This window comes from Urocitellus parryii, chromosome 5, assembly GCF_045843805.1.
Source record: "Urocitellus parryii isolate mUroPar1 chromosome 5, mUroPar1.hap1, whole genome shotgun sequence".
NCBI classification, from domain to species: Eukaryota; Metazoa; Chordata; class Mammalia; order Rodentia; family Sciuridae; genus Urocitellus; species Urocitellus parryii.
Genome location: NC_135535.1, coordinates 184,011,424 through 184,037,001, shown reverse-complemented (window position 1 = coordinate 184,037,001; position 25,578 = coordinate 184,011,424). Strand labels below are relative to the sequence as shown.

The 25,578-nt window shown below is 43.0% G+C and overlaps 1 protein-coding gene across 1 annotated transcript; it reads right to left on the bottom strand.

Annotated features, from left to right (window-relative positions):
* Nucleotides 1-1,527: 1,527 nt before the first annotated feature.
* LOC144254924 (stearoyl-CoA desaturase-like) lies at nucleotides 1,528-21,113 on the bottom strand. Its single transcript, XM_077798883.1, has 6 exons — nucleotides 21,072-21,113; nucleotides 11,068-11,353; nucleotides 7,828-7,958; nucleotides 5,423-5,628; nucleotides 3,744-3,976; nucleotides 1,528-1,727 (listed from the first exon to the last, which is right to left on the bottom strand). Exons 1-6 carry the CDS (start codon nucleotides 21,096-21,098, stop codon nucleotides 1,528-1,530), a joined length of 1,083 nt encoding a protein of 360 aa, XP_077655009.1. The 5' UTR covers nucleotides 21,099-21,113.
* Between the last annotated feature and the right edge of the window lie 4,465 nt (nucleotides 21,114-25,578).

Below are 25,578 nucleotides of genomic sequence, written 5' to 3'. Positions count from 1 at the left end.
TAGTTTCTACTCAATCTAAGGAGCAATTTGGACAAATAAACGGACCTAGCATGGAGTTTGTTTCATTATGACATCTAATAACTTACTTGGCAACTTTTGAATCTCCTGGTTGTGTTCTCAGAGCCCTTTGGAAAGTTTCTTTGCAGAAGCTGTCTACAGATGCTGTCCCTCAACTTCTCCATCACCTGTCCAGCAATGGGAGGATTAGGCAAGCTGTATAATTTCCCTTCTACTTCAAACTTCTTCAACATCCTCTTTCAGAAGTAAATACTCTAAAATATTTTGAAGATCCAAGCAAAGTATCCATGTCTACATATGTTCTGGTTGACACACCTCCACTTTCTTTCTTTTTTTTAAAGAGAGAGAGAGAGAGAGAATTTATTTATTTATTTATTTTTTAGTTTTCTGCTGACACAACATCTTTGTTGGTATGTGGTGCTGAGGATCGAACCCGGGCCGCACACATGCCAGGCGAGCGCACTTCTGCTTGAGCCACATCCCAGCCCCCACACCTCCACTTCCTAAAGCCCTTTTTGATTTGACTGTTTGGGAATTACACAGTCATCTTATTATTTTGAGAGGTGCAATTAATATCACAAATATGGGAGCAGAGAATAGTGAAAGAAGTTGGAGGAGCAGCTCACGGAATGCCCAAAACTCTATGAGTGATTTTATATATCAAGTCTGGACATAGCCAACCTGAAGATTTCTTGTATTACGAAACAAGAAATCTTAAGAAAAATAAAATTGTTCTCCAGCAAAGACCCCTTTTCCTACTAAGTAAGTGCTTCTTCTGTATTTTCAGGCTAAATTACATCGAGACACTAAGATTCAGTGTTGGGTTCTGGCATTGCCAAGCTCCAAGGCAATTCCTTTTCACTGTCAGAGAAGGACTCCATGTCTCTGAATGGTAAGCAAATGGGTCTGATCACAGAAACTTTCCTTGCACCTCATTTCCAATTCATCATTATCCTTACTTATGAGTCATACCCTGTATGCTAACTTTCTCTTGGTAGTTTATCTGCTTTGTAAGATCTGTGCCAAATAAAGTTATTTTTTCATCCATGGAGCAAATGTGCTAATGATACTTAGTAACACCCCAGATGTTGCATCTCTAGTTTTAGCCACCTATCTTTAAGCTCATGACAGCTCAAGAAAAGAGAGTTTTCTGGAGTAAATACCTTTACTTTTAGACTCTAGAAAAGGTGATAGGGTTTGAAAGCAAGACATATAGTACAGCTGACCAGCACCTTGCCTGGGAAGCAATGAGGGAGAAGAGAAAGGTGATAGGAACAAAGCAATGAAAAAACCAATAGGATGAAAAGAGAGGGAAGAAAAGAATATCTGCTTAACAGAGTAAAGGAGAGTTGTTGCCTTTCAATAGTTATGCATTTTACAAGAACACCATTCTGGGATGGGTTAAGGTCATCATTTAGCATCCTGGTAGCATTAAGAAGTAGTGAATTGACAGAACATTAAACTTCTATTCAGCTGGCTTTTGGAACAGGATCCTGGTCAGCCCCAAATTCAGCCACTCTTGTAGCTTCCATCTCCAGTTCTTTTAACCCTGGCCAAGATGGCAGCCTTGGATACTTTCTTCCGGTCATAAGCTAGACCGAGGGCGGCCATGCAGTCAATGAAGAATGTAGTAAAGTTGATGTGCCAGCGGTACTCACTGGCAGAGTAGTCATAGGGGAAGGCATGGTGATAATTGTGGAAGCCCTCACCTGGAACAAAAGCAAAGAGAGAAGTTAGGGAGCTCAGTAGATTGCTTTCTTCCTGATCTTTGCACACTTCCTACCTAGCAGGGTACCTTGAGCCCTGGAGAAACTCGCTGTTACTGAATGATAGAATGAACTCAGTGTTCAACTGTGAAGCAAACAGATACCCCCAGACATCTTAAGCAACAAGTCCAGAGGTTCTGGTCAACCGTTTCTGTCTGGGATCCTTTGATCCTTTGAGGGAAGTTTCTCTCAAGGGATAGGAGGATGATAGAGAAGATGGTTCTGTTACAAAGGTGAGTAAGGAAACACACCTTTTCTTTACTGTCCTGATGCCTCCTGTAAGGGTGAGAGGTTCCAACAGACTGACTGGAAATGTTAGAGGTAAGAAGGCCTAGCCACAGGCTAGAGATTTCTCAGTCACTAGAGATTTCTCAGTCACTGCTGGTTCATAGTGGGCTACTCTGACTTCTAATTCTCTGAACTTTGACCCTGGGATTGGGGACGCACTGATAAAACAGAACCAGTCTGAAAATTCTGAGTGCTTCCCTCTAACCTTTGAGATTGAGAACTCTTTGAGATTAGCTTTTCACTTTGAGAGGAAACTACAGGTACTCTCAATGGAGGAGTATTCTCTGGAGGACAAATGTTTGGAAACTCCACGGATATTTTGCCAACCCTTGGCAGGACTCTCTTTTTCTGAACAGCTTCCAACATTAGCAAAACTGAGCCTTATCAAGTTGGAATAAAAGCTAATAAAAGAATTTGTTGGACTCTTGAGGATAAAAATGTCCCCAGTTAGAGTAGTAATGATATGAACAATAAACATGTGGAGAACAATAAGCAAAAGAAATGACCCTATTCAGGGCTTCTAAAAATGCATGTCCCTCTGTACACTGGGTTGTCTGGAATGGGAACTGAGAGAATGGTGTGTAGTAACACGAAGGCCTTACAGGTGCTGAAAAAGAACCACTCACTTCCATGACTGGTTTCTCAGGCTCTGAATAAGCACTCACTTGACCTATCAGCATCCCATTTAAGATAAAATAAGATGCATACCTAGACACAAGAGAAAAGGGAAGAAGAAGGTCACAGCTGGTAACTGGGGTAGCCAGAGACAGCTCCAGGAAGGCTCATGGGGAAGGTCAGCTCTTTCAGAGAGAGAGAGAGAGTGCACTTTTGAGTGTGAGGGGAGGTCTTTCAAAAAGGGAAAAGATTAGAATGGCAGGAACCTGAGCTGGAGGAGAGCAAAGGGTGGAGAGAGGGAGGGAAGGGCAGGTATACAGAAGTGGATGACACCAGTGATAATGGTAAGGCTGGCAGCCACTTTGAACTGGTAGTCATAAGGAGACTGGAGTCAGGGAAGTTCACCCTAGCTCTGTTTACAATACAGGACACATGCCAGTAGTAATGATATGAACAATAAACAAGTGAAGATAAATAAACTGGATTATTCTGTTTCTATGGAAAATGTCAAAATTGCACAGCATAGGTCAAGGTAAAAATATGCACAATGGTAGAAGATGCCTGAAAGGAGGTGGGGGGATTCATGAGACTATAGTAAAGGGATAAAAAAATGCTTTCAGAGCATTATCCTTTTTTAAATTGTAATAATTACTTTTTCCACATTTTATATAACATGCTTAAATATAAAACACATGGCCTCCTGGCCTGTCCACTGACCCTGATGTTCTATTTATGCTTCTTCTGCCCCAAGTATGCCTACAGCCAGGTCAGAGGTAACAGGAGAAAGGAAAGTTTGAAAAGGACTCAATATACATAGGATTTGGAGATGGCTTGGGGGACCTGGAATAAAAGGCACTATTATTTTTAAGCATCCTTTTACAAAAACCTTGTTTGCCTGACTCTCCTATGCGTTTCCCAAAAGTGACTCCTAATTTTTCAGTGGAAGAACTAAGATACAAAAAAGGTCATAAGAACAAATGTAACTGGTGTTTCTGGCTCCAAGCTGAATACTGTCATCAGCTGATCCCTAGATATGGTTGTGTACTGTTGTCTTACCCATAGTTACCAGTGAAACCAGGAGACTCTCACGAGGTTCAATGTTCTTGTCATAGGGGCGGTATCCATAGAGATGGGCAGCACTGTTCACCAGCCAGGTGACATTGAGCAGTACAGCATATCGCAGGAATGTGGCAACATACAAGCTGTGTACAAAAGTTTCACTCCAACAAAACCAGGGTACTAGAGTGGGCACGATGAAGCACATCACCAGGACAGCAATCTTGTAGTACCTACATTGAAACATCACACATTTAGTCAGTGGATCGAGGACTCACACACTTAATCTGGATTATCCACTCTCACTGGGCTAAGCTGTGGAATGACTTTCCTCCTACACAATGAGTACAGTTGGGCAAAAAGCAGCCTGGGGGAATGGGTGGGAAATCTTTTGAGTATATAGTATCACTTTTTAGATGAGGCATTAAATGACTTTCTAAGATAACACTAGGAACCAGTGCAGCAAGGATTGGAACACTTGGCTCCCACTCAAACTGCTTATTTGATAAGACCATAAAGAAGAGTTGGTCAACAAGTGAGGGTCAATCACAAAGTTACCAGCCAAGTTCTGCTGCCTGGGCTGTTGTCCGTCTGCCTTAGGGCTGCGTTGTTTCTCCAATCACGCTCTTTTGGAACAGAACATGTTTCATATAACACCTCAATTTCCTACTACCTCTCCTAATTGTTTGCTCTGCTTTTCTGTCAGGAGGCACAGCGAGTGTCCTTGATCACCTGCAAGTTTCTGTCCCTACAGAGGCCCTGTCCCACTTTTCGCTCCCATATAGACCAGGCCATTGATAATTGAAGGGAGCTGACTGTCCGACTCCTTCCCCTGAGCAGACATATCTTTGATTTCCTATGTCATCGGCATTCCCTGCCTCCAACTCCTTTCCATTCTTGCCACTGCCTCTCCAGCAGGGTGCTGCCTACTATCCAACCTGTGTCCCTGCCTCTCATCCCTCTGGCTCAGTGATTACCTACCCAAGAGCAGCCACTCTGAAGCACACCTCTGTGCCCTGTTACTGCAGAGGAAACCAATAGTAGTTTCCTGTTTCCAAGTGCATAAAATCTTAAATTTGCATAAAGGAATCTGCAGAAACTGTCACTGTGCTCCTTTTTCTGTCCCACCCTATATTCCAAGCAGAAGGACATCCTTCCTGGAACTTCTTTGAGGCTTTGGCTCATTATGTTCCACTGTCCTTGCTCCCATATATATATGAAAGTCTCTATCTATAGGTGGATTGTGATTGTTCTCTGTTCATTATACCTTCCCAGCAGTTCCCTCCTCAATAATCTCCCTCCTCTTTCTACCTCTCAGGTACACACAATATTCTGCCTTATATCATGGTTATTTGGATACTTGGATTACCCCTATAACCCCAGTAGAGTAGAAAGTTCTTGAAGGTAAGTTCTCAGCTACATTTATTTTTTGTATCCATGATTATCCCAGGTCAGTTTGTTAATTTAATGGGTTTCATAAAGATAGCTTGGAGAGGAAGGAACAGATCAGTAAGCTACAGACTGCGGGCCTGTGCAATGTTAAATACTGGAGTTTTAAATGAGTTTGAACTTACAGTAAATTCTTGACCATTATTTTCTAAGACCTAATAGAAAAAATGGGTTCCCTAAGCTTCAGGTGTCCAGAGTCACATCCCTAGCTCCACCTTCCCTTAACTCACCTCCTCTGGAACATCACCAGCTTCTCAGCTTTTAGGTCAGACAGGTCCAGGGTCGCCCCCTTCTCTTTGACAGCTGGGTGTTTGCGCACCAGCAGCCAACCCACGTGAGAGAAGAAGAAGCCGCGTCGGGAGTTGTGAGGGTCGTCATCTGTTTCTGAGAACTTGTGGTGGGCGCGGTGATCTCGGGCCCATTCATAAACATCATTCTGGAGGGACAGAGAAGAGGAACACAGGCCTGAGGAGAGATGCACTCCTGGGAGAAGTCCAATGCCTGGATGTCTGCAAGGGCCCAAGGCTCTCAGCCTAACCTCACAGAGTCCCCAAGAGTCTGGCTCCAAAGGAGGCATGGAGGGGCCTGTCCTCTTCTGCATACGTACTCTGAAGCTTGTGCAGAAAAGTGACTTATAGTCCCAGACCACAGGAACAGCACTGCTGCTCCCTGAAGGTTATATGGTGAGAAGAATGTAGGTAAATCACAATGCTCAGATAATTTCACTAAGGAAGAACATTTTAATTCTTTAAGCTAGTTATGTAGAACAAGGTTCTTTTAAGGTGCCTAATCCCTGGGCACAGAGAGTATAAACAGAGTCTTGGGGTCTGGGGGCCTGGGATGTTGCAAACCAGCATGAGGTCTGATCAGTTCTCTGAATGTAGGCGGTGAGATGATTAGAAATAAGACAAACAAACACAATATAGAGAAAAGTGGGACTTGATGGACCAAACAAATTCCTTGTGGGGAAAGACTGGCCACGAACAGGCTCCATGTGTTTATTTTATAGGTTTAAACATCAGAAGGATTTATTGTGAGAAAGTTTCTTCAAGATAAACAAAAATGAGGTTGTGAACAGGATTAGCACAATTAAAAGCTTATCAGCTTGCACCCATATCTCTTCTACCTCTAGGCAGCTGGCATTTGAACTCAAGGCTAATGAACCAATAAATTCTGTGAGGCCCAGAACCCCCTTTGAACAGGGTGTCACCAGCAACTAAGCAGACTTAATCAGCGTATTTCCACCAAGGATTCTCAAAAGAGCATTACCTCTACCTGGGATGGTTCCAAGAAAACTGTAATTCATTTTCCACTCCTGACACTGGTCTGTGGATAAAACTAGGGGTAGAGGGATGCTCATGCTTTCACAAGTGACAGCTAACAACCCAATATAAGGGCAGCATGAAACTTAAGACCATGAGCACATTTGCAGAGGACCTCTGGGATGGTCTGGTACTGTTTCCATGTCGTCAAGAGACTACCAATTTCTCACACTGGGCCCACCCTTAATCCCAGCAACTTGGGAAGCTGAGGCAGGAGGACTGTAAGTTCACAGCCAGCCTCAGCAACTTATCAAGACCCTAAGCAACTCAGCAAGACCCTGACTCAAAATACAAAAATAAAAAGGACCACGGATGTGGCTCAGTGGATGAGTGCCTCCAGGTTCAATCCCTGGTACCCCGCCCCCCCACACACACACTCTCCGAAAAAAGAAAGAACCAATTTCTCATTCTTGCCTTTGCCTCACAAACATAACATCAGCAACCTCGAGGTGTAAGTTCCTAGGGCCAAGTTGATTACTCATATGTGGTAAACACCTCAGATATTGTCAAGACACAGGGGAAAAATTTGGTTTCTGTTTTTCTCTTGCTGTAAGGTAAGCCCACACCATAAGCCTTCTTGCACCCATTGCTATAACTTAATGAAAGTCCCCTTCCCTGATTTTCTCCATTCCTTGTCTGTTATGAAATCGTGCCTCAACCAACCTCATAGTTGAATTAGCCAGCATGGCAGCCCAAGACAGAACCCCAAGGTTGGTCGATCTACCCTCTCAGTAGCTCAGTTTCCTCATCTCTTAAACAGGGGGGAATGATAGGCCCTAGGTCCTAAGATGGTGTCAGGATTTAATGAGGTAATCTATGTCAAGTGCCCAGCGTGGGTGCCTGGCACAAAGTAGGTGCTATGAAGTGTTTGCTCTTATCTAAAGAAACATATTTCATGAGTCTGTGGCACATTTCGTTCTATCCCATTGTGGTGGGATCTCAAAATAGTCTCCTTAAAGCATGAGTTTATTGTTCATTAACTATGCAGCAAACCAGGGTTAGGATCTAGAGCGTGGGCTATGGCCTCTTGCTGAAGGATCACAGCAGCTAGACTGCAAACCAGTGACTTGGAATGAAAAATAACCCCATTTCTTGAGAACCCTTCCTCTTTGCCTCCTATTTCCCTTTCCATTGACTCTCAAGTATCCCATGCTCAATGGACCTAAGTACCGAGCCTGCCCTTCAGGTGACCACAGGAAACTGGAAATGGCAACAAATGTCCTGGTGGAGCTGCCGTCCAGGCTCAGATCCCCTCCATTTTTCCCTGGGTCATTGACAGGGTAAAGACACAAAAGTTAATGTCCTCCTCTTACCTGGAACGCCATGGTGTTGGCAATGATCAGGAAGAGCCGCAGGGGCAGACGCGCTTTGTAAGTTCGGTGGCTCCACAGGCGATGAGCTCCTGCACCGACGCCCTGTACACCGGCCCAATAGCAGAAATATGCTGCCCAAACAAGACAATGAGAGTCCCAACCAGTGTGATTCCCATCAGAGGAAGGATATCAAGTACACTCTCCTGATGACACACTTTGGTCTTCTTTAGACTTTGAGTGAGGATCTTTTACCCCTGAACCCTAGGATGCCTTGGTCTCTGAGGCCTTGTATTTTATCACTTTAAAAAATACCATCACCACTGGGAACAGTGGCACATGCCTGTAATCCCAGCAGCTTAGGAGGCTGAGGAAGGAGGATTGCAAGTTTAAAGCCAGCCTCAGCAAAAAGCGAGGCATTCAGGAACTCAGTGAGACCTTGTCTCTAAATAAAATACAAAATAGAGCTGGCAATGTTGCTCAGTGGTCAAGTGCCTCTGATTTCAATCCCTGGTACCAAATAAATAAATAGATAAAATCACACCTTTGCTCTCCACCCAGGGATGGAGATGGGATAAGTGGCTCCAGGAAATAAGGGGGCAGAGAGGGAAAGGGAATAAGACTCTCACTACTGTGTCACCATCATTGGCAACCTAAAGGGACTGTATTCAAGGTCCTATCTCCATGGACATTCAGTTGACCTTCTCTAAAGTAATCTGGGCACTGACCAATTGAAGAAGCTGTATGGTACAGGATCCACCTAGGATATGCAGAGCAGTGGATATTTATCAACCAGCTGCTACAAAAGTATTTTAGTATTGCAGTAGCTAGTGCAACTCTAGTCAGCCCTGCACGCAGTCATATTTGCACAGAGACTCAAGCTTTACCATGGATGTTAATATTCTCATATTGAAAAAGATAGGTGCTATTAATACCACATCTTGCAGTTGAGGAAATAGATGCTGTAGAGGTTAAGTGTCAGAGGTTAAGTATCGAGGGTCACACTGGTAGGAAAACTGAAGCCAGGGTTAGCAAAGTATTCTGACAATAAGCAGTGATTGTTCCACCTCTACCATCCAGTTTCTGACAATGGAGCACCCCAATGTTGTCCTGCCCTGTCTTCAAGGCCTACAGGCTCAAGAGGTGTCACATGTATCTCTAATTAGGAAGATCTGCTGAGTGTGGGCCTTGAGGTCATGGGCAGGACAATATATGTGGGACCTCCTAAGCCTGAGTCTTCCTCTGTAGGCAGCACTAGGAGACAGAGGCTGAGGCCTTGGGAGAAACTGTTAACAATATTTCATTCCTGGGGCAGCTAGAAACAGTGGATCCTCAGGGGCCAGTTACTTAATTGCAGTTGGAGATACCACACGCTGTAAACAATTGCCCTGTGTCCTTTAACTGGAGATAGTTTCCTAAACAGCAGGCATCCTCCTCTCCCTTTCCTACCTCCTGAACACTATCCTGTTCCTCCCAGAAGAGCCACAGAGCCAGGGTCTGTCTCAAGGAAAGTTCTAGTTACATTCTCTCTGAGCCGGACTGAGGTCCCAAGTGATATGTGGCCTCTAGCCATGTAGTGATTGAGATCTTCTTCCCTGATTCAGTGTCTAACTCCACCTCTGTTTGGACAAACCACAGTGGAACCAGAGCCCTGTAGTCACCAGGAGGAAAGAAAGGACTCTGAACAAAACAGAGCTTCTGTTTCAATGGTGCAGATGGCCCTGGGAATTGAATCCCAAAGCACTTGCCTTGCATCTTAACAGGGGTACTGGGACAAAAACGCAGGCACTTTTATGCCTGTTCAATTCACACCTATTTGTCTGTCAAATAAGAGACTCAGTCAGTGAGATTTGTTCTGTCAATGGAAGAACTGTTATTGTTCGCAGTTGATGGCTAAGCAAATAAGGAAATAGATTCTGTAGAGGTTAAGTGTCAGAGCTTAAGTATGGAGGGTCACACTGGTAGGAAAACTGAAGTCACCTCCCCTCACACACATAGCAACCCTTCCTGGTATGCAGATGGTGTGACCTCCTGCCTGGCCTGCTCCCACCAAGTGCCTCTGGGGCAGGGAACATAACTTCCTGTCCTAAAAATATGAGTTTGACCCCAGTTGGTCTCTGGTCTTTTGCCTGAGAAAAGAGATCTTCTCAGTTGCATTTTCCTGTGACATCAGGAAGATTTGTCAAGTCAGTGCTCAAGGGAGCACATCTTACCACCTATGTGACCTAAGAGGTATAGAGGGTCCAGCTACCTCCTGACTGACCAGTCCTTCTAACCCACTGCCCTCCAAAAGATCTGCCAGAAAGTCCCCCACACCTGAGGTTGTTCCAGGAAATCTCTGATTGTCTTCTGGAGAGGGCATACTGGCTCCCTGCTCCTCATAGAGCTGAGATTTGGCACCTGGATCTCTAGTGTTCCCTGTTCCCCCTTCCCAGCTCAGCTTCAGGGATAGGGGTGAATCTACCTGCAAAGGCATAGATCCAGGGGGGCAGGCCATCAGGAGTCCTGATGGGTCCCTGAAATAAGGGTGGATCAGAGAGAAACTGGAAACCCTCTCTTTTTCACTACAGCAGCCCCTGGAAGACGGGTAGGGGGCAGTACAGTGCCAAAGATCCAGTATCTTCCAGTTAGAAGATACTGGATCTTTGGCACTTCATGGCATCTGGAGAGAGGGAAGGAGCTGGCATGTCAAGAAGTTAAACAGAATTTATGCAACTTTATTTTATTCTAAGAGCCTTTTTTTGTCTGGCATTTGCTATGCAACACATCTGAGCAACTTAGGTCAGACAGGAGCCTTGTTATTCTTCCTGTGTGACAAAGGAATCTGGACTAGCCAAGGGGTCAGGTCAAAGTATTTTTCTGAATTACCTCTTCCTTTTTCTACCATCTTTCCTCTGGGTTATCTAGGAGCAAGTAAGCTTTGACAAGCCGCCACACAAATGACGCAAACAGAAACTCTTTGGGACACCTGCCTCTCTAAAGGCCATTTGTCTACTCCTCCAACTTCTGCACATGGTCTTAGGGCTTTTTCCCCAATACCACATTAAGAGACCCCCAGAACTGACATTCCTGCCTCTCAAACTCCCTAGGCTCTTTCCCCAGCCCATTTAGTATCTCAGGCAACCAAAGACACATAACTGGCAAAACCTGGACAGAGAGGGGCCCACTCTGTGGAGCAACCCACCTTATCAAGAAGCAATGAGAAACCTGGGGGACTGGCTCAGGACAAGGAAACCTGCTTACCCCAGAGCCAAGTGTAGAACTTGGAAGTGGGAACCAGTGTGACCCCATACAGGGCTCCCAGGTGCAGTAGACCCAGGAGGATGATGTTTCTCCAGACAAACTCAGTTTTGGGCCTGGGGCCCTCTGCATCCTGATAGCTGGGGTCGTGTATGTCATCTTTTATTTCAGGGCGGATTTCTTCTGCCAAGTAGAGAAGGTCCTTCTCCAAATTTTCTCCTCCATTCTTTAGGCACCCGTTGGGAGGTGCTGTGATGATGGTGGTGGCGGTGGTGTAGGAGCTGGAGAGCTAGAAGGAGAGTAAGTGGAGAGTCAGATGAAAAAGAGGCTTGTGTGCAGCAGGGTCATTTTGCTCTCCAATAGGAATGGGGGAAGGGTGCAGTATAGGTGCTTACCCTGCCCCAGAGTCCAGGTTAACTAGGGTTAGGTGGAAGGAAAAGTTTCTAGAAACTGTTAAGGTAGGGCTTGGGAGTGAAAAACATCTCAGGATGAAGTGGCAGAAGGAGTGAGGGGAGGAAACACACCCCTAGGAGCACACAAAGGAAAATCTGCACATATGTATAAAAGGGCATGCACTGCTGAATTTTTCTTTACTTTAAAGCTTAGGAAACAAAAATCGGGTACCAAGTGCCCAAACTTCCCATCTGTGGAAGTAGAAGTGCCCATGAGGGGAAAGGGCCCACTAGGGGAGGACAGTGTGACTTGGGAGAGGTGACCAAATTCTCTCTGGAGATCTCAACTTTCTCCCTTACCAACAAGTCACCTAGAAGCTCAAAGGATAGCATGGAATTCAGAAGTTGGGGGCCATTGTAAAAAAAATTAGAGGAGATCAGTGTTTTGGCCTAAATTCCTATACTAACAGGCCTTAACAGACCAGAATAACCCAAAATGGTGTCACTCATTCTGTGAGTGCCACAAAATCAAACTGAAGCTTTAGAGAAGTAGATAATTCCCCTAATAGGCAAGTTTTTCATGGAAAGAGGAGGTTTCCATGTACCTGAATTGGCATGATAAGAAAGTCTGTGGATTTAACTCTCATAGAATAGTAACCAAAGTAGTCAAGGTTTCCTTATTGTTCTGTTTCCTTGTTCCTACCTTACCTGTCCACTGTTCTGCTATTGTCCAATGGGAGGTCTCATTGTCACTTTGTAGAATTAAGGCAATTAGATCCTGACTCCCAATTAACAACCAATTAGATCCATGAGTAAATTTGTGATGATTTTGTCTTCAACAGTTCTGGCAATTTATAAAGGGACTTGAAGAACACAGCTATGGAATGCAGGAGAGGTGCTGCTGATTCCTTTTAAGATCCCCTGTCTTCTTAGGGAGCCTCAAGTGGTGTAAGTCCATCTCAGATTGAACTCTTTTTGCATTTTCCCTTTAATCTTTTGGCTTTTGAATTCAGAGTAAGTGAACTGTGTGTGAGAAGGCATATGAACTCAGGGCTACAGACAGAGGGCTAGTATGTATGGCAAAATATCATGTGACATTGTGGGGTTTAAGAGGCTGAGGAGTCACTGGAAAGAATAGCAGTCATGACAGAAATAAGACTGGGTCCTATAGGGAGATTGTAGGTGTCTCACTATGTCAGAAACTAGCATTTAATGGCAATTTTAGGGCCATGTTCCAAAATCCTAGTGGATGCCTGAAGGTACAGAGAGTAACAGACACTATGCACTAGTACCATGCCACTGCCACAGTTTGTGGGAAGCCATTTCTGACACGTGATTGGGTGGCTCCCGTTAAGGGTCTGAGGCGCTCTGGCTGTGTTGGAGCTTTCCCGGCCCTTTCCTGATGAGAGAGCCCATCCGTGTGGGGGTGTGCCTGACCACTGACCCCAGGGTCCCAATCACTGACCCTGACCTTGGAGTGCAGTCCCCCCTCAACCTTCATTGGATGGAATTCTTCCCTGAATCTCTTGTTCCCCAATAAAAGGCTACTCGCTGGCGTGTTCAAACTCTCTCTCTCTCTCTCTCTCTCTCTCTCTCTCTCTCTCTCTCTCTCTCTTTCTCTCTCTCTCTCTCCTGCTAGCCCTGAGTAATCCTTGCTGCCCTGCAGGGCGGTTAGAGGAGGGAACCAGAGAGGGGAGCCATCTTGGACCTGGCAATAGAAATAAGGTAACTGAGTCTGTGTGTTTTATTTCCATCTCATCTAGCTAACTTTATGCTTAGAACCTCATTAATGAAACCATTGCGCAGGCTGCATGGTGGAAACCGTTGATTTGATTTCCAAGTTGGCTAAGTGTTGCATAGGTTGTTCAATGTGAGTATACTGCACAAAGGAACCCACACAGGATGGATTAGAACGGCACTCTTTCATCACACTACCCAGAATGGTATATAATATTAAACTTATCAATTGTTTATTTCTGGAATTTCCCATTTAATATTTTTGAACCATGGTTGACCAATGGCAATTGAAATCACTGAAAATTAAATCATAGATAAGCTGGCCCACTGTACTGCAGGAGTATGAATTCCAATTTCTGGAAATTCACAGGGATTTTTTTCTCTATCTTCATAGTTCCTTTTTCTTGAGCTTGAGTGGGGAAGATCCCTAAGTTGTCAAGGGGATCTCAAAGCCAAGTCACAACTTAACTAGTGGGTATGGATTGAATACTTAAGGGCTATCAGATTACTCACCAGCTAAAACTGAGAATGCCATGAAAGAATAAGTTGGTTCAGGACATAGTAACACCTTCTGGCAATGAGAAAATCTTTGGTCTGAAGAAACTCAATAAAAGATTCTGGGGCCACACACAGTGGCACATGCCTATAATTCCAGCAACTTGGGAGGCTGAAACAGGAGGATTGCAAATTTTAGGGCAGCCTCAACAACTTAGTAATATCCTCAGCAATTAGGGAGACCCTGTCTCAAAACATACAAATTTTAAGTGGTAGGTACTAGTTAGTAAGGATCAGTGAAATGTGAACCAATGGCCAAGTAGGGTCTTGGAGTTTCTTTGAATTGCCTTTAATGAACAATCAAGTAACTTGTAAAACAATAGGTATACACAATCTGAAGATTAATGGGTGGAAACAAAGAGAACTAATTAGGTTCTGTGGATGTACTCTTGTTCTGTCTTCCCTTGATCTAGTCTCTAAACTATCTCTTTGCCATCTTATCTTATTTTCCAGCTAAATTATTCTCTTCCTATGCAGTTACTGTCAGCTAGAAAACATTCTCAAAACTTGCTTTATCTAAAGTCATGCTGATCCTTGTGTTTATCTTCACATTCTCTGTACTTGATATATTTTCCACTCTTGATCTGACTTTTAATAGTAGCAGCTCTGAAAGAAAGTGTTCTCTTTCTCTGTTCTCTTATTATCAGTCAACATAAATGGTCACCCTATAAGTACTATCTCACTGAAAGAATGAGAACCTCACCTTCAGATAGCTGGGACAACAACTGCTAAACTTAAGACGTGTTTTCTTTTAATCAGATCTTGCCTGAAGAGACATTATTGCAATGAGGCATTTATCCTTCTTGGACATGAGATAAAATGTTAACTATAAACAAATCTCTTTCCATTAAAAGTTACCTGACATTGTCTTATCCTAATATTCCTCAAAACTGAGGTTTTTGTGTTCTCACTTTTTAAAAATAAGAACCAAAAAGTTATAAGTTCTTAAATGCATCTAGATTACTTGAGATCTTAGGAATATTGTTTTTAGGATTATTTTCCATAAAATATTTCCTTTCTTGAGTCCTAGTTAGCTCCTAACTAGGACAACTGCATAATGGGGACAAGGACAATTGTATTGCCAATAATTTGCAGACAATTTGGGACAAGCTTAAAAGTCCTTTCCTTCTGGGAACTTATAAGAGTACCTCAATATTATGGGTCTGACTAAAAGTCAAGTTCCAAGAAAAAAGCAGATTACCCTGAAGATATAGTATGGAACAGATTTAAAAATCCTATCCCTGGTGGGAACTCAGAGTACCCCAAGGCCTATGTTTTTCAAAAAACCATTAAAGATTATGGGTAATTCATTGTTTATCCTTGAAAACTCACCACTTAGGTACCTACTAAATAAATAAAATTCTTTTAAGGAAGAGAACTTTAAAAAAAATTTTTTTTAGTTGTAGATGAACACAATATATTTATTTATTTATTTTTATGTGGTGCTGAGGATCAAACCCAGTGCCTCACATGTGCGAGGCAAGTGCTCTCTCTACCACTGAGCTACAACCCCAACCCTTAAGGCAGAGAATTTTTAAAAGGAAAAAAGAAATGATTGTTTTCCTTGTAACATAGCTTGGTCTCAATATAAATTAGAGAACAGAAGCTTGTTCTATAATTGGGGAGGAAAATGGTCAAAGATATGACTATCTGGATCCCTTCACCTTACTCCCACTGCTGTCTTTTTAAAAAGTCTGATTCAAGTGTTGTTATATTAAGCAATTATTCAAGGACTAACTCTCAAATACATTGGGGAAAAAAAAAGATCTTCCCCTATAAAAGATCCCAAAAAGGAGAATAAACAATGATGATAGTTGACATGGATCAACCTCATGGATGGACAGGTGACCACCTGAACCATTGATCCAATGTCCAGGCATGCTTGGTAGACCCTGTCCCAGCCACCCCCAATTCTACAGGCCTCCCCCAGATCTGTGCCCCCTGTTTCTGTGTCATAGAAGACATCTGTGCCACGCTGTTTGGTTTTTGAAATTTGAAATCTGACCTACACTCTGTTTAATGAGCAGCTTTAACTTTCTTATCCCTTACTTATATGTGTCCAATACCTGGACTAAGCAAGCTCTAAAAAGAAGAGCCCTTTCTTTATTTCTTTTGCTTGTCTTGAGAGACACTTTCATTTCTGCTTCTTGGTTAAAGAGGATATCTGGCCCACTGGTGATTTCCCTAACTTTTTCAAAAGAAATTTCCATTTGTAAGGATATCTCCCTGTATTGACTAGTTCTTAAGTTAGGAAAAGATATTAAATCTACATAACATGCCCTACCTTTAAAACTTAGACTTTCACTTACACAAACCCTTCTCAGTAATGTTTAAATTAAGTTTTATGTCTTTGAGATGTAGTTTTTTTTTCAGACAGTTCCAATAAGTTGCTTATGGCCTGACTAAATTGCTGAGATGGGCCTTGAATTTATGATCCTCTTGTCTCAGCCTCCCAAAGTGGCTGACATTACAGGCATGTGCCACCACACCTAGCTGGACCATGGTAATCATATCAATAGGTTATTTTTTAAAATCCTGACAAATGGTAAATCTAGATAAAAGCTATAGAAATCTTTGTTTTCTGTTTATATTTTAATGGTTACACAGTACATGTGCATATTGTATATTATGTCTACATGGTATCAAATTGGCTTATGGATAAGTCAGCACTCATAAATTTAAAACAAGAATAGATCCAAATGCCTTTTAGTTCATGTGACTTAAGTAACCTTTAACAAAAAGGTAAATTTAAATTGGTTACAAAAATGAGAGTAAAGATGTCTTTAAAATTACTAATGTACATGTTTTTCTAGATGATCAGCCAATGAAGAGAGTGCTGTTTTCTATAAAATGTTTGAAGTACAATGTCTGTTGCTTTTAAGATTTTTCTTTGGCAGAAAAAAAGATGGCTTAAAATGTTAACCATGGGGGCTGGCGTTGTGGCTCAGGGGTAGAGCGCTCACCTAGCATGAGCGAGGCACTGGGTTCGATCCTCAGCAGTGCATAAAATAAATAAATAAAATAAAGGTATTGTGATCAACTACAACTAAGAAAATATATATGAAAAATGTTAACCATATTCATCTGATATCTTGGTTTATATGAGTAACCTAAAATTAACTGTTAAAAAATGTACATTAGGTTTGATGTAAGTGGAGTTTATGAATGTATTAGGGAAGATATCTGATTAATTTTCAGCTTAAAGCACTAAAACTCAACTGCTAAAAATAAATTCAAGTACTCAGCTTCTTGAATTTTATAAGACATATATTTGGGCATGTGTGTTTTATATGAATTGTTGATAAATGATAAAACAGTGTAAGATTTGTTTTGCTTCTGGGACTAAACTAAAGACAAGTTTACTAAGAGTTAAAATTTTAACCAGCAGCTGTGCTTGGAGGCACATGCCTGTAATCCTAGTGACTCTGGAGGATGAGATAAGAGGATTTCAAGCTTGAGACCAGCCTCAGCAATTTAGTGAAACCTTAAGCAACTTAGTAAGACCTTGTCTCAAAATGAAAATTTAAAATGACTGGGGATGTTGCTCAGTGGTTAAGCACCTCTGGGTTCAATCCCTGGTACCAATAAACAAAAATAAATAAATACATACATACATACATACATACATACTTTAAGATTTGTCAAAAGGCCAGCCTCACCAGAAATAAAGCTCTGACTCTCATAGCTCCAAAGTTGGCTAAAATTAAACTCGTTTAAAATTATTGTTTAAAAGATAGTTTTTTGTTGTAAAGATTTCTGTGATCTCAGAATAAAAAGACTGCAATACGAAACTAAAATTTTGCATAAGTTATAAAAAGTATTTAAAGGTTGCAAAAGAATTTTAAAAGAAAGTAAAAACTTGTAAAGGATTTCACATGTGATTGGGTGGGATACATTTATGGTTTTTTGAAGGGGCTAAATAGATACCAAAGACACACTAGTATTATAAAAATTGTGTTTCTTGGTTCAACACTATTATACAAGTTCAATATGTTTTTGCACTTATTAATTTCATTTTGTATTTTCTTTGAAGCCTTAGAACCATTTTGTGTTAGTATTTTGCAGAATACACTACAACAAAACAACCTGAGTTAAAACAAAACAACCTGAGTTAATTTAAATACTAAACCATCACCTACAGGATAGATATGAGATAATGCCACCTCCCAGTACTAATACTGACCTTAATTAAATAAAAGGGATAACTGAAAAAAATTATAGATATTAAAGTTAAAACCCATTACTCCCACTTTAATATTGGTGAGTATTAATATCTGTCCTGCTAGATGTTTAAAAACAAAGCTTGGAGCCCTTTGACATGATGGCTCATGTCTATAATCCCAGTGACTCGGGCAAGGAAGGAGGATCATAGGCTCAAGGCCAGCTTCAAAATTTAATGAGGCTCTAAACACTGTAGCTCAGTGGTAGAGTATCCCAGGGTTCAATGTCTAATACCAAAACTAGGAGTCAAAAGCTAAGGAAGTAAAGGGGCTAATGGAGAAAAATACAGCCAATATTTTGGCCCTTGCCCTCTCAGGTCAGTCAGGACTCATCTCTCATGGCCCTGCAACCCTGGTTGAGTCACCTGACCTGCCAATAAGGGGAATTGTGAGGACCTTAGAGAACAGGAAGACAAAATGTACATTTTGCCAAGAGAGGAAAATGTCCCTGGTGCTTCCATGTATGGTCAGCAAGGCCTTGACTCATCCTGGAAGATGGAACAACTGGTAGAGAAAGTTAAAGAATCCAAGAGGCTTTTCACAAGTTCCCAAGAGTAACCCCTGAGGAATCTGAGCTAACCCTAATAGTAGATAGAAACATGGTCAATTTTTGACAACTGGATTTTAAACACCTGGCAGTAAATATAACCCAAATACAGTCTTACATGGACATTTCAAAGGTAAGACAGCTGGGTATGGTAGCACATTGCCTGTGATCCCAGTGACTCGGGAGGCAGAGGCAGGAGGATCCCAAGTTTAAGACCAGCCTCAGCAACTTCGTGAGTCCCTAAGCAATTTAGTGAAATCCTATCTCCAAATAAAAAATGAAAGGGGCTGGTTGTGGCTCAGTGGTTAAGAGCCTTTGGGTTTAATCCTCTGTACAAAAAAAAAGTAAGACAATATTTCTTTTAATATAACTTGAGATACATGCTTGTGTCAGCCCTACCAAAAGCAATCAAATTTGAGAGGTTATAGAGAAAGGGGTTTTTGTCTGATAATAACTATCAAAAGAGGCTGTTAAAATCATGTTTACTCAGAGTTAATTTAAGTCTGATTTGATAGACATATTTTTGAAAAAAAATTCAGATCCTGAGATGTATACAGGCAAAAAATATTAAAGCTTACTTAGCCTTATCTGACTGTTACTGATATTAGGACCTCTCGCAACCATACTTCAGCTCCTATCCCTCAGCCAATATCATTGTAATCTCCTAATAAATTTTCATTTTAATTAATTTTTAAAATTTATATATGACAGTAGAATGCATTACAATTCTTATTACACATATAGAGCATAGTATATCATATGTCTGGTTGTATACAAAGTATATTTACACCAATTCGTGTCTTTATACATGTACTTTGGATAATTCCACCATCATCTCTAACTGTATACCCCCCCTTCCTCTCCCATCTCTCTGCCTCTATCTAGAGTTTGCCTATTCCTCCCACACTCCCCCTCCCTACCCCACTACAAATCAGCCTCCTTATATCAGAGAAAACATTCAGCATTTGTTTTTTAGGGATTGGCTAACTTCAATTAGCATTATCCTCTCTAACTCCATCCATTTACCTGAAAATGTCATGATTTTAATGTAATAAAAGTAAAAAAAAGTAATAAAAGAGATTTTATTACTGAGTAATATTCCATTGTATATATATATGCCATATTTTTTAATCCATTCATCTATTGAAGGGCATCTAGGTTGGCTCCACAGTTTAGCTCTTGTGAATTATGCTGCTATGAACATTGATGTGGCTGTGTCCCTGTAGAATGCTGTTTTTAAGTCCTTTGGGATAGTCCAAGGACTGGGATAGTCAAATGGTGGTTCCATTCCCAATTTTCCAAGGAATCTCCATACTGCTTTCCATATTGACTGGACCAATTTACAGCCCCACTCCTAATAAAGTTTCTATTTTCCATATTAAAAATTCTACATTAAGAGGATGGCATCACAATATTTCCAACCCATTCCCACAACTGTGACCAGTGTCTATCTTCTTTAGATCGATCAAGATGAGACTTTTTTTTATACTTGAACTAGAACCAGTGGTGCTTAACCACTGAGCTACATATCCAGCTTCTTTTGTATTTTATTTTGAGACAGGCTCTCACTAAGTTGCTGAGGCTAGTCTCAAACTTGTTATCTTTTTGTCTCAGTCTTCAAGTCACAAGATTATAAGTGTGTACACTGCATCCATCTCAAGATGAGACTTTTGATCCCTGACTAGACAGAGTCTTTGTCCCTTGCCAATCTGAAACAGCCCTGGAAGATAGATCTTCACCCCTCACCAACTCTTTATTTTTTCTTTTATTGGTACTGGGGATTATTCTAGATGTGCTTGACCTCTGTGCCATACCTCTAGCACTCTCCCTTTTGTAAAAATTTTGAGATAGGGACTCACTAAGTTGTTGAGGCTTGCTTTGAACCTGCGGTCCTCCTGCCTCAGCCTCCCAAGATGCTAGGATGACTGGGGTCGCCATGACACCTGGTCTGAATTGTCCTTTGAATGCAAATTTCTTGCCTTATTTACCTCAAAAGCACCTCTCTCTTGAGATGGCCCTAATCTCCCTTGAATGTGTATCTACTTTCCTAAATACACCTCCATCTATGCCTTTGACTGGCATGTACTGAAATTCTTTTCCATCACATATTCCAAAATCCCTGCTGGTTCTAAATTCTCCCTTCTCTCTGGGAACTCCCTGGACCCTTTGGAGACATGTCTTCTCTGGTGACAGATGAACAGGAAGGAGTCTGTGCAGTAGCTAACATTTCTTGTTACCCATGGATAAACACATCAGGCATCACAGGAACTCACTTGTACAAAATTTAAGAAACACATTTCTTTCTTGACAAGTAGGTTCCTAGCTCATTCTTTGATCTATTTGATTTTATCTGATCTGGTTCATGTGCACCCTAAGGAGCATATTCTCTCTCTCTTTCTTTCTCTATGTATGTATGTGTATGTATATGTATATATATACACACACATGTATATATGATTATTTAATCATATATATTAACTTCAACTGTCTTCCTCACCAATTAGTCACCTAGTGGCCCAATGTGAGCCCACAAACATGGATTGCTCGGAAACTCACTTTCTCATGCAGCAAGCGCGATGGCATTTTGGCTCTCGGATGCTGCGATGACTTTCTCAAGGCTGAGGTTGCCAAGTGGAGTTCCGTACTGCCAGGATAGAAGGTGGACTTCTACTCCAGGGTTTGCTTGTAGAGCAGCAATTCTGTGCTGTGCTCTGAATGCTTCTCTAACCTTACAGGAGTGATGCTGTCCACGCTGGGCCTTGCTCTGTGTGTTATCTCCCTGAGATGAAGATTTAAAGGCTACAGCTAGCAGTGGTTCAAATTGTCCCATATTTCCTTTATCTTTTATCTGCAGCCAATAAGGGGCAAGGTTCACAGAAGCTGTGTGGCTTAGGCAGCCCTGATTGGAGGGGAGCGGAAGGGAAGGGACAGAAAGCAAAGGCAGGCAGGGTCCAGTTAGAGTGACTGGAAGCTACAAACTTAATGCTAATGATCCCGAGACAACACCAATGACCCTTATGTCAACTCTGGCTCCTCACTAGCCAAAGAAAATTTGGTGCCTCCTCATCCTACCATTATCATTGGCTCAGCGCAATCTGATGATCCCTTGTCACCAGCTCCTTGATTTCCTTCTGTTTTTTCACCTTCTTGGCTTCTCTTCCAGCAGTTGTTGGATGTCTTCCCAGTACATGGGGCCTCAGGAGTGTTCTGAAGATTTCTTTCTGGAGGAGCTTGAGGGCCTAGTTCAGCAGTGAGGGTTGTATCCAAGCCTAGGCAGGCCCTGGTTTCAAGGTGAATTGCTGGGCATTGGGGCAGTTGCATAGGAAAGTGTGGGGAAGTCAACGTGGGGCCCACCACTCAACTCCATCCAGTCTTCCCTTTCCTTCAGGTGTCTGGGACCTTTTCACACTTGGAAGGCCATACACTTAGCCTCCAACCATCCCCCTTGCCTCACCTGCCATAGTTTTGAGCCAAACACCTGGGTAGAGCCTGCTTACTTAGTTAGCTAGTGACCTGTGCTCCCACGGCAGGGGGTGGTGAACAATCTCTCTGCCCCCCACCCCACTCCAGCTCTAGGATAACAGAGATCATTAGAAATTCTGGTGACACTGTAGAGGCACAAATGGATCTGTTCTCCTACAAGAGCCCAACAAGCTTAGACACTGGGCATGCTCCACAGAGAAAGGACATCTGCAGGCACCAGTAGGCAATGCTATCTCCATGTCTACTCTTCCAGAAAGCATGCAGGATGGTTTGGAGATTCTTCTGATTGTCAAGTTGGAATACTAGAGACTTCTTTATGGAAAAAGGCAGGAATTACACACAGTGTTTTCTCCCAGCAGCAGGCCAAGGGCTAGGAATAAGAGTAAGGAGCAGGTGATGAAGAAACCCTGCAAGCCAATTCACAAGAATCATTTTGTTGAACCCTCACTGTGAGCCTGTGAGGTGGTTTTTGCATGGTTCCATTTAAAAAAAAAAAGAGGAATGTGAGATATGGAAAGATCAAATGAATTGTCCACCATCACAGCAATCAGCAAATTGTGGAGGTGGGAAATAAGCACAGAAATGTGATGCTGGAGCCGAAGCTCAGGACCTGTTGCCCTGGAACCCTGCAGTGCTCTGACCTCAGATCTTTCCATCAGGATATAATCTCTGGGTCTGTGGGGAGTCCTACTTGGAGAGCTTGGAGCCAGGCAGGCTCTGCATCCATTCCTCCAGGGTGTTTCCACGCCCAAGTCTCCCCATTGATTTTCCATTCTCCTCTGGGAAGGGGGAGGTACTAAGGAGCTCTGTGAAATGACTAGCTTCTCAGGAAGAGAGGCACCTGGGATTGCCTGGGAGCAGGACAGAGCTCTGCCCTCTGGTTTCAGGGGCAGGCCAACTCCCTGACCAGTGATCAAGCTCCTCTGTTTCCAGACATGCTCACTGGCCAGTGGGAAGGTGCCAAATGAGCCTAGGTGATCTAAGAGGTGGAAAATCAGGTGCTGATGGGCCTCAATACAGGGCATTGTAAGAGCTGCTGTCAGAAGGACATTGGCCAGACCACCCTGGGAGAAGCAGAGAAGAGAGCCTGATGGGAAATCCTACCTTAAATATGAAGAGCAGGTGACAGTTTGGAGGCCCATGGGAGGGAAAGAGACTCTAACATGACACTTCACTGACTGGGATCCTCAAAAATGGCTCTTCCCATGCCCCAGGCTTAAGAGATGGTGCCTCAGGTCCTCAGCTGGGTGGCCTTCATAGAAAAGAGGCCAGTGCATTCATCCAGCCCAACTCCCTGGGTTACCAGTTGTATCTATCCATACTCAGAGCTGCTGACTCCCCTCTCACTCCAGCTCTTCTTCCCCTGCTTCTCCCCTGTCCAACACAGCACTGGAGAGTATGGGGACCCTCCCCAGACACAGGCATGTTTGCAGACACAGGTTCCTGGACTAGGGGGAGGCTACTACTACCTATCTCTGGGAACTTACAGCAGTTCTACAGATTAGAGAATGAGTGTGACAGGGCAGCTAATGTCTTGGGACAGTGTAGTAATTGTGGGCTGATAGCTAGGGCAGGCAGGAACTAGGATCAAAGGTCTTAGGAAGGATCATGGTTGGAGATTTGTGCTGTAGCCTGACCTAGCAAGGTTAGCTCTTCCCAGAACACAGGCCACTCCCCACCCTCTCCTCTGGAGTTGTGCAGAGGATCTTTCAAGTTTTCCAGAACTTGGAGAACCAGGCCCACATCTAAGCATTCCACCTAGGATGGACACAGAGAAGACAGGCAGACACAGCCCTAGAGCCTCCAATGACAAACTGATGAGCAAAAAGTCTTTCCTGCCCCAACTCAGTCTCTAGGATAAAATGGAGAGAGAAGAGAGCTTAACCTAGCTGTGCATTTGTGGTTAAAGAGATGCATCCTAATTGGCTTCCTGCAATGGCCAAGAGGGCCGTAAACTGGAGGTGCAGTCCCAATCGTCCTCCCGAATTCTAAACCAGCACCGTCCTCTCTCCAGTACACAAAAGAAACAGATCCCAACCATTGCTGTCACTTAATCCCACTCTCTTCCCCTCCTGAGCTGCTGACCCTACAAAGTTCCTTTCCTGAGTCTATCTAGTCTCAAGTGCCAAGACAGCACTAGCAACCAGTACACCCTCCTGGCCTTCCCTTTTCTCTACGGTAACCTCACCACACTGATGTCATCATCTCTGCTTTCCATTAACAGCACTGAGCTGGCCACAGAAGGGCTGCAGGGTCCAGAAGACAGCTTGTACTGTCCTAAGCCAAGCTTCCCCAGAGCATTTCCCAACCAGGAGTGTGTATCTCTCCCATCTCATCCATGGTGCCAAGGTATCCACCCAGGGGTTGGGTGTTGACTGTGCCTCCCTGTGCCCGCTGGAAAGTCAATGCTCTGCTCTGTTTGGGGAATGAAGCCAAAGCTCTGCTGCAATACTGGGGAGCTCACAGATTTCTAAGAGAAATGGGACAAAGCACAATAGCAAACCACAAAGATCAGCATCTAAAGGGCACAGAGTGTAAACACACCATATCAAATGGGTAGGAGTTCAGGGAAGGGGAAGAGAGGCCCTTGCCAACAGAGGAGCAAGCCCCTAGGATTGGGTAGGCAAGAGAATGGCTTTGAGGGCCAGTGAGGTGGCAGTACTTTCTCTCTCTCTCTCTCTCTCTCTCTCTCTCTCTGGAGTACCCAGGATTGAACTCAGGAGCACTGAAGCACCGAGCCACATCCCCAGCCCTATTTTATATTTTATTTAGAGACAGGGTCTCACTGAGTTGCTTGGTGCCTCACTTTTGCTGAGGCTGGCTTTGAACTGCAATCCTTCTGCTTCAGCCTCCTGAGCTGCTGAGATTACAGGTGTGTGCCCCTAGGTCCAACTAAAGTTTCTCTTTACATGCACTGTACTAGGTGCTCTGACAATCTAGTAACACTCACCCATAAAATACCCTTACTTTGCAAGACTCAGAAAAGGTTGCTGGGTGGGAAATGCTATGGCAGGAATGTTCTAACATCTGCCAGGTGGGTGCAGAGATTTAATTTATTTTAAGAGTGAGAGAGAAAATTTTTTAATATTTACTTTTTAGTTCTTGGCGGACACAACATCTTTGTATGTGGTGCTGAGGATCGAACCCAGGCCACACGCATGCCAGGAGAGCGTGCTACCGCTCAAGCCACATCCCCAGCCCCAAGGGTGCAGAGATTTAGAATATTTTTTTTTTTTGGGGGGGATAGTAGAGGATAGGAAAGGTAGCAGAATAAAACAGTTACTAATAGGGCATTATGTAAAAATGTGGATATGTAACTGATATGATTCTCAATCTGTATTTGGGGTAAAAATGGGAGTTCATAACCCACTTGAATCTAATGTATGAATTATGATATGTCAAGAGCTTTGTAATGTTTTGAACAACCAATAAAAAAAATAAATCGCTTTCTTTTTAGAAAAAAAAAATAGAATATTTTTTTTTCCGATAGTCATTTCCAACAACAGAACAAACACGTTAAGCAGAGAGTCGGAAGGACACTTGGTGTGCCTTATGTCCCATCCCTTACCAGGGCCCCACT